We start from the raw sequence: 10216 nt of genomic DNA, 5'->3' as shown, positions 1-10216 counted from the left end.
TGATCCTTTCCACACGTCCTGCTGTCGAGCCAGGCATCACACCCAATTCTGTCTTTTGCATTTCCTTTTTTCTGCCTAAGTGGAGTCTCTTGCCTTTGTCTCTGTTGAGGTTCACTGTGTTATTTCTGGCCCATCATTCCTTTAAGTCAGGGGTCCTCAAACTTTGAAAGCAGAGGGCCGGTCCACAATCCTTGAGACTGGTCTTTTTTCCAAATGATAATTTGGCCCCTCCATAGTCTGAAAGATTGTGGACCGGCCCTCTGCTTAAAAAGTTTGGGGATCCCTGGTCTAAGCTATTAATCAAGATCCTGGACAGAACTGGGCCCAGGATGGAACCCTGCTGATGGCACTCCACTCGTGACTTCTTTCCAGGATGAAGAGGAAGAAGCATCGGGGAGAAGCACCCTTTGGGTTCGTTCACTTAGCCAAGTCCAGATCCATCTAACCATAGTTTTGCCAAGCCCACATTGGACTAGTTTGTTTGCCAGAAGGTCATGGAGGACCTTGTCAAAGGAAGGAAGGAAGGAAGGATACGCTCCATCCACGGCATTCCCTGCATCGACCCATCTCGTAACTCTATCGAAAAAAGAGATCTGTTGAGTCTGGCATGATTTGCTTTTAATGAAACCGTGTTGACTATTAGCGATGACTGCATTCCTTTCTAAGTGTTTGCAGACCCCTTCCTTAAGGATCTTTTCCAGAATCTTGCCTGGCATTCAAACCATGCATCATGATTTTCATCCCACTTGGAGGGTGCCATTGGCACTCACCTGGGAAGAAGGCACTTGGCCACAATCAGATGGACTTTGTGTCAAGAGTCAGACGCCAGTTAACAAACAAAACAGAGTTTATTCCGAAGATAAGCCAAAAATAACATAAACACAGAAAGTATCCTTGAAACACTTCACTTATCAGTGTTTCAAGAGTAGTTTAGACAAAAATAACTCAAAAACAAGCCACACTATTTTCCCATGCTGGCATTCAATAAAAACTAAAAGACGCTTCAATTCAGCTTTGGAGAACAAGTAGAGTTGACTGCAAGAAAATATGCAAAATAAACGAAGGCTTGAAACCTTCCAGAAGCTGCAGAGTATAACTGAAAATGCAAAAGCCTCTTTTGGCTTCAAACCGTTTCTGTAAACAGACAGCTGGCTCTGCGGATTTAAAGGGACAGTTCCCAAAAGAAAAACAGCAAACTGGCTTGAAAACAAACAAACTAGAAGAGCAGAAAACTGCTTCCACGGTGCAGATAAAGCCGAAAGCTTCAAAGGGATGATGAATAGCCGTCGTCAGGAGAATCCAAGGTCAGGTCAGGAGGCAGCAGCAAATTCCGAAAGGCAAACCAGTAGTCAGAAGCCGGGAGTAGTCGTCAGTCAGAAGACGTAGACAGAAGCCAGGTCAAATTCAATCCAAAGTCCGAAGAGGGTGCAGTCATCCAAACCAGGTCCACGATAAGACACAGCGATCCCAATGGCGCCTCAGCAACACCTTGCCACACGCAAAGTGCATTGGCCAAACATTCCCATTTTATTCCCCTTCCTCCTGGGTGACCAAACACTCACACCCAAACACCAGGTGTCCCAAATCTACTCAGAGTCCGAACTCCACACAGCTAGAGCTCGTGGATCCGGAGTACCTAGCAATTCATCGGAGTCCCAATCATCCTGCCCACACTTAGCCCCATGAACACTTAAAGAACCATCCTCCCTTCTCCAAGCATCCCAAGTGGGATCAGCTCCTGCAGAAACCCCAGGTTCAGAAGTATCCATAGACCCCAAATCCCCAGACATCTCCAGTGGCTGTGCCCATTCAGTGCCCGCTTCCCCAGCCACCACCTGTTCCTCAGCATCCATCTCCCCATCTGAATCTTTCTCAGAAGATCCCCCATTGAGCTCTCTAAGTCGCTTCCTGCGCAACTCCTCCAGTGAACCCTCATCACGAGGGTTTTTTCTTCCTCTTCGAATCCCATCACCATCAACCATGATCCCCGAAGGCGCAGTCACAACACTTTGGCCCCAAACTTTCTCCAACTTTCTCCTTTCTCCAAGGAGACATTCCTCCCAAGTCCATTCTCAGTATGTCTCTCAGGTGGAAGTGCTGAGGAGTGACCACCAAACAAGGAGACTCCCGTTCCCTGTGTCCACTCAGAAGGATTCTGCAATAGATTTTGCTCTAGTTTTCCAATGAATATTTCATTGAGTCTCAACCAATTCAAACAGGAATCAAAAGACATAAAAGGCACTGCAGACTAATTCAACCAGAGAAGTCAGAATTCCAGACGGGAAACAGTCAGGGCCAGCTAACACCTCCCAACAAAAGATGCCTTCCAGGCAAGAGAGGCAAGCCTACCTCTCTGCAGAGACCCTCAGTGAGTGACTTTACAAACTTCATGGCTCCTCAATGATATTCAAACTGGCTAATTGCAACATCCACACTTGTTTTACACGGGCAAGGGTTCTTTCTCCCACCCTGGACATAATTCAACAGAGGGTGCCTCCAGGCAACAGCAGCCAGGCTGCCTCCATGCAGATACCCTCACCGATTGACTTTACAAACTTCGTGGCTACTCAATGCTAATCAAGGTTGCTAATTGCAACACTCACACTTGTTTCAAAAAGACAAGGGTTCTTTCTCCCACCCTGGACATAATTCAATAGAGGGTGCCTCCAGGCAACAGCAGCCAGGCTGCCTCCATGCAGATACCCTCACTGATTGACTTTGCAAACTTCGTGGCTACTCAATGCTAATCAAGGTTGCTAATTGCAACGCTCGCACTTGTTTCAAACAGACAAGGGTTTTTTCTCCCACCCTGGACATAATTCAACAGAGGGTATTTCCAGGCAACAGCAGCCAGGCTGTCTCCATGCAGATACCCTCACTGATTGACTTTGCAAACTTCGTGGCTACTCAATGCTAATCAAAGTTGCTAATTGCAACACCCACACTTGTTTCAAACAGACAAGGGTTCTTTCTCCCACCCTGGACATAATTCAACAGAAGGTGCCTCCAGGCAACAGCAGCCAGGCTACCTCCATGCAGATACCCTTGCTGATTGACTTTGCAAACTTCGTGGCTACTCAATGCTAATCAAGGTTGCTAATTGCAATGCTTACACTTGTTTCAAACAGACAAGGGTTTTTTCTCCCACTCTGGACATAATTCAACAGAGGGTGCCTCCAGGCAACAGCAGCCAGGCTACCTCCATGCAGATATCTTCGCTGTGTGACTTTGCAAACTTTGTAGCTAATCAATGCTAATCAAGGTTGCTAATTGCAACATTCACACTTGTTTCAAACAGACAAGGGTTCTTTCTCCCATCCTGGACATAATTCAACAGAGGGTATCTCCAGGCAACAGCAGCCAGGCTGCCTCCATGCAGATACCCTCACTGATTGACTTTGCAAACTTCGTGGCTACTCGATGCTAATCAAGGTTGCTAATTGCAACGCTCACACTTGTTTCAAACAGACAAGGGTTTTTTCTCCCACCCTGGACATAATTCAACAGAGGGTGCCTCCAGGCAACAGCAGCCAGGCTGCCTCCATGCACTTGTTCCAAACAGACTAGGGTTCTTTCTCCCACCCTGGACATTATTCCATAGGTATATATACACTCCACTGGCCTCATTGCCAACGGAACGTCTGAGGATGCCATTAGTCACAGATGCAGGCAAAATGTCAGGAGAGAATGCTACTGGAACACGGCTGTAAAGGCTGGAGAACTCACAGCAATTCAACCTACTTTGTGGCAGCCACAAAAGGCGAAGTTTCTGGAGTATAATAACTACTTTCAAAGGAAGGACCACACAGCACAATTAAACAGGAAATAACACTTTCAAACTAGGAACAGATTTTTCCCCCCAAATTTTAATTTTATAATTATAAATATTTTATAATTATTATTATTTTTTCCTCCTCAGAACTCGAGGCAGGGTACGATATTGTAAACACACACACACACATACACACACACATATTATAAAACAAAAGGGCCATGGAAATGTATATATTTCTCTGTTGTGCAACCTGGTTGTATAACCCAAGTTCAGTCCAGGGCATGCAATTCACACAGGGTTCAGTTGCATTGTTTGTCCCTGGTCCAGTATTGTTGACTTGCAATGCAATGGATCTTCTCACTTATTTATTTACTTATTTATTTATCCCTCCTTATATCTTGAGGCAGGGAACAACATCATAAGAAACACACACAGATAAAACAAAGGATTGTAACAACATGTACATTTCCTTGTTGTGCAACCTGCTTGTATAACCTGAGTTCAGCCAAGGGCATCGTTTGTCCCTGAATGAGTAACATTCACTTGCAATCCAATGGGTCTCCTCGAGTTTGCAGTTCTGCAAAAGGAGATTTTGGCAATACTAATCCTTTCTTCGTAGACACAAGAATTTTGGTTGTTTCCAAATCATCTATCCCAGGCATGGGCAACCGTGGGTCTTCCGTCCAGGTGTTTTGGACTCCAACTCCCATCATTCCTAACATCCTCAGGTCCTTTCCTTTTCACCCCCAGCTACTTAAGCAGCTCTGGTCCAAAGGTAATTTCCTTTTGCATAACTGCAAAGAGACCCATTGAGTTGTAAGCGAATAATAATACTAGTTCAGGGACAAATGACGCAACAACCGATGGCCTTTGCTGAACCCAGCTTATGCAAGCAGTTTGCACAACAGGGAAATATACGTTTGTTTACGGTCCTTTGTTTTATCTGTGGGGTTTTTTTATGATGTTGTTCCCTGCCTCAAGATGTGAAGGATAACAAAATAATTATTATTATTATAATATAATATAATATAATAAATCTCACAAAATTTCACATCTGATGTACATGGATGACCTGAAGCTGTATGGGAAAACGGAAATTGAAATCCAGTCTCTGACCAACGCTGTCCGAACTTTTAGCACTGATATCAGCACGAGAGCAAACGAGTGCAAAAAGTCAAGAACTGGACATCGCCTGGTAGTGATCAACTTCATGGATTTTGGCTCAAACATCTGATTAGTTTACATGGAAAAATGGCCCAACAATTCAATGAGATGCTGCAGAAAGGAAGTATCAGTGAATGGCTAACAACTGGAAGAACATACCTGATACAAAAGGATCCAGCAAAAGGAGCAGCACCAGGAAACTACAGGCCAATAACGTGTCTGCCCACTATGTTTAAACTACTGACTGGCATCATAGCTGACAGAATTCAAGACTATCTTGAAGAAAAAAACATCTTGCCAGATGAACAGAAAGGCAACAAACGGAAAAGCAGGGGCACAAAAGACCAGTTATTGATTGACAAAATGATTCTGGAGAACTGTAAGAGCCGAAAAGCTAATCTTCACATGACGTGGATTGACTACAAAAAGGCCTTTGACTCACTCCCACACAGCTGGATCATCAAGTGCCTGGACGCCATCGGGATTAGTAAAAACGTTGGCACCTTCATTGAAAACATGATGGAGCACTGGAAAACTGAACTGTTTGTTGGAAATGAAAGCTATGGACTTGTCAACATCAGGAGAGGAATTTTCCAGGGAGATTCATTGTCCCCTCTGCTTTTCCTTATTGCCATGATCCCTCTGTCAACAATCTTACAAAAAACAAATCTCGGCTATCAAATATCTAAGAATTCTCACAAAATTTCACATTTGATGTACATGGATGACCTGAAGCTATATGGGAAAACGGAAACTGATATCCAGTCTCTGACCAACACTGTCCGAATTTTTAGCACTGATATCAACATGGAGTTTGGTTTGGACAAATGTTCGACAGTGGCATTGAAGAAGGGAAAAATCATTGAAAGTGAGGGCATAAATATGCCTAATGGCCAAACAATAAAGTGTCACCAGCCAGAGGCCTACAAATATCTGGGCATATTACAGCTGGACAACATCAAGAATGAACATGTGAAAACTGTGGTCAGCAAAGAATACACACAAAGGGTCAGAAAAATTCTCAAAAGCAAGCTCAATGGAGGCAACACCATCAAGGCCATAAACACCTGGGCCATACCTGTCATAAGATATACTGCTGGCATCATAAACTGGACACAGGCGGAACTGGACAATTTGGACAGAAAAACAAGAAAACTCATGACCATTCATCATTCACTGCACCCTCGCAGTGATGTTGACCGGCTATATCTGCCTAGAAGATCAGGGGGCAGAGGACTCTTACAAGTAAAACAGGCAGTCAAAGAAGAAGAACATGCCCTGGCAGAATATGTAAAGCAAAGTGAAGAACCTGCTTTGATTGAAGTCAAAAATCAGAAACTCCTCAAAGCACAGCAGACAAAAAACCAGTACAAGAAAGCCGCACTACAAACTAGAGCTGACAGCTGGCACAACAAAGCATTGCATGGATAATCACAGTCCTAGACACTTGGGAAGTGTTCGACTTGTGATTTTGTGATACGAAATCCAGCATATCTACCTTGTTTGCTGTGTCATGATAAAATAATAATAATAATAATAATAATAATAATAATAATAATAATAATAATAATAATAATCACACAGTCCTAGACACTTGGGAAGTGTTCGACTTGAGATTTTGTGATACGAAATCCAGCATATCTATCTTGTTTGCTGTGTCATGATAAAATAATAATAATAATAATAATAATAATAATAATAATAATAATAATAATAGTAATCACACAGTCCTAGACACTTGGGAAGTGTTCGACTTGTGATTTTGTGATACGAAATCCAGCATATCTACCTTGTTTGCTGTGTCATGATAAAATAATAATAATAATAATAATAATAATAATAATAATAATAATAATAATAATAATAATCACACAGTCCTAGACACTTGGGAAGTGTTCGACTTGAGATTTTGTGATACGAAATCCAGCATATCTACCTTGTTTGCTGTGTCATGATAAAATAATAATAATAATAATAATAATAATAATCACACAGTCCTAGACACTTGGGAAGTGTTCGACTTGTGATTTTGTGATACAATAATAATAATAATAATAATAATAATAATAATAATAATAAATAAAATAAATACGAAATCCAGCATATCTATCTTGTTTGCTGTGTCATAAAATAATAATAATAATAATAATAATAATAATAAATAAAATAAATACGAAATCCAGAATATCTATCTTGTTTGCTGTGTCATACAATAATAATAATAATAATAATAATAATAAATAAAATAAATACGAAATCCAGAATATCTATCTTGTTTGCTGTGTCATATAATAATAATAATAATAATAATAATAATAATAATAATAATAATAAATAAAATAAATACGAAATCCAGCATATCTATCTTGTTTGCTGTGTCATGATAAAATAATAATAATAATAATAATAATAATAATAATAATAATAATAGTAATCACACAGTCCTAGACACTTGGGAAGTGTTCGACTTGTGATTTTGTGATACGAAATCCAGCATATCTACCTTGTTTGCTGTGTCATGATAAAATAATAATAATAATAATAATAATAATAATAATAATAATAATAATCACACAGTCCTAGACACTTGGGAAGTGTTCGACTTGTGATTTTGTGATACGAAATCCAGCATATCTACCTTGTTTGATGTGTCATGATAAAATAATAATAATAATAATAATAATAATAATAATAATAATAATAATAATCACACAGTCCTAGACACTTGGGAAGTGTTCGACTTGTGATTTTGTGATACGAAATCCAGCATATCTACCTTGTTTGCTGTGCCATAAAATAATAATAATAATAATAATAATAATAATAATAATAATAATATATTTGTACCCAATTTTTTCTCTGCCAAAGGAGACTTGAAGCACTAAAAGCCACAACACTGCATGAATTAAAACCTAACATATTATTATTATTATTATTATTAGTAGTAGTAGTAGTAGTAGTAGTAGTAGTCGTATTATCTGATACTCAACAAGATGAGTCCACAGCAAACAAGATGACTCTGCTAGCCGAAGTTGGCCCATGCCTGGCATGGATGTGCCCAAGAGGCCAGTATCAGGGGAAAGTGTTCCCTTGTTTTGGGCCAAAGTCCACTTCTTGTGGTCAAGGGATGGGTGCCAAGCCTTGTGCTGGATGGAGCCCAATCGCAGGCCCTGGACACCTGGGGCGGAGTTGCCTGAGGTGTCTCCCCGGTCAGGAGGCTATAAGGGCCGTGGGCTGCCCATGTGTCCAGTGGGGTGCTTTCTTGACCGGTGGGTGCCATGGATATGGGGGTGGCCCTGCTGAGCCCCTTCCTGGCCCTGGCCGTCTCCTGCCTGGCCGTCCTGGCCCTCTGGAAGCGCCTGAGCCCCCAAAAGGGCCGCCTGCCCCCGGGGCCCACCCCGCTGCCCTTCCTGGGGAACCTGCTCCACGTCAAGACCAGCAACGCCTTCCAGTCCTTCCTGGCGGTCAGTTGTGGGGGGCGAGGGTGGGGAGACCCTGGTCTCAAGAGTGGGAGAGGGCCTCTGAGGACTCCTTCTTGGGAGGCTTTGAAGCAGAGGCTGGATGGCCATCTGTCAGGGGTGCTTCGAATGAGATTTTCCTGCTTCTTGGCAGACTGGGTTGGACTGGATGGCCCATGAGGTCTCTCCAAAAAGGAAACACCCGTCATCATAAGGGGAACCTGTCAATCATGGAGAGCAATCTTATTATGAAGGACACCTGCCCGTTCCCATCTAGGAGGCATTTATTTATTTATTATTTACAACATTTATACCCCGCCCTTCTCACCCGAGGGGACTCAGGGCGGCTTACAAAAATTGGCAAAATTTAATGCCCAAATTGCAATCATAAAAACAAAACAATATAAACAGATCTGTTAATAGCATTGTTAAAACACATTATAAAAACCTTAAAAACATATATATAATTGGGTTGTTGTATGTCTTTCGGGCTGCGTGGCCATGTTCCAGAAGCATTCTCTCCTGACGTTTCGCCCACATCTATGGCAGGCATCCTCACAACCTCTGAGGATGCCTGCCATAGATGTGGGCGAAACGTCAGGAGAGAATGCTTCTGGAACATGGCCACACAGCCCGAAAGACATACAACAACCCTGTGATCCTGGCCATGAAAGCCTTCGACAACACATATATATAATTAATTCAATTCTCAAACCCATTGTGTTCAGTTGGGTTTTGCAGCTGTTACTTAAGAACGCCCTGCGTTGTTTTCTTAGACTTGGCCCAAATTATTTTGCTGTTACAGTACATGTTGTTGTTCATTATTATTATTATTGTTATTATTTTGTTGTTGTTGTTGTTGTTGTGTTGTTGTGTAGTCATTGAGCGTTGCAAGTCAGCAAGCTCCATAGTCAAGCAGGGACTTCAGTCCAATTGTCTCATTCCACAAACAACAATGTGAGCAAATTGTGATCTTGCACCAGTGGCATCCATACATTTGAAGTAATAAGTGATCTCTCAAGTCAAGGCCGGCAGCACCTTCCAGTCAAAAACATGCCAATGTGAGTAGATCAATAGGTACTGCTCCGGCGGGAAGGTAACGGCACTCCATACAGTCATGCCAGTGGCCACATAACCTTGGAGGTGTCTATGCACAACGGAGCCGGGTGAGCTCCCGCTGTTAGCCCCAGCTTCTGCCAACCTAGCAGTTCGAAAACATGCAAATGTGAGTAGATCAATAGGTACCGCTCCGGCGGGAAGGTAACGGCGCTCCATGCAGTCTTGCCAGTGGCCACATAACCTTGGAGGTGTCTATGCACAACGGAGCCGGGTGAGCTCCCGCTGTTAGCCCCAGCTTCTGCCAACCTAGCAGTTCGAAAACATGCAAATGTGAGTAGATCAATAGGTACCGCTCCGGCGGGAAGGTAACGGCGCTCCATGCAGTCTTGCCAGTGGCCACATAACCTTGGAGGTGTCTATGCACAACGGAGCCGGGTGAGCTCCCGCTGTTAGCCCCAGCTTCTGCCAACCTAGCAGTTCGAAAACATGCAAATGTGAGTAGATCAATAGGTACCGCTCCGGCGGGAAGGTAACGGCGCTCCATGCAGTCTTGCCAGTGGCCACATAACCTTGGAGGTGTCTATGCACAACGGAGCCGGGTGGGCTCCCGCTGTTAGCCCCAGCTTCTGCCAACCTAGCAGTTCGAAAACATGCAAATGTGAGTAGATCAATAGGTACCGCTCCGGCGGGAAGGTAACGGCGCTCCATGCAGTCTTGCCAGTGGCCACATAACCTTGGAGGTGTCTATGCACAACGGAGC

At 43.0% G+C, this 10216-nt stretch overlaps 1 protein-coding gene across 1 annotated transcript in view; it reads left to right on the top strand.

The window, feature by feature from the left end:
* The first annotated feature begins 8159 nt into the window (after positions 1-8159).
* Positions 8160-10216, top strand: part of LOC100556358 (cytochrome P450 2G1) — a 37875-nt gene continuing 35818 nt past the window's right edge. Inside the window, exon 1 of the mRNA XM_062974369.1 lies at positions 8160-8403. Coding sequence (XP_062830439.1) covers positions 8218-8403 — 186 coding nt within the window. The 5' untranslated portion in view covers positions 8160-8217. The remainder of the gene's footprint in view (positions 8404-10216) is intronic.

This window comes from Anolis carolinensis, chromosome 3 (assembly GCF_035594765.1).
Source record: "Anolis carolinensis isolate JA03-04 chromosome 3, rAnoCar3.1.pri, whole genome shotgun sequence".
NCBI lineage: Eukaryota > Metazoa > Chordata > Lepidosauria > Squamata > Dactyloidae > Anolis > Anolis carolinensis.
The sequence above is the reverse complement of the archived record's forward strand: the minus strand, read 5'-3'. Positions and strand labels throughout refer to the sequence as shown.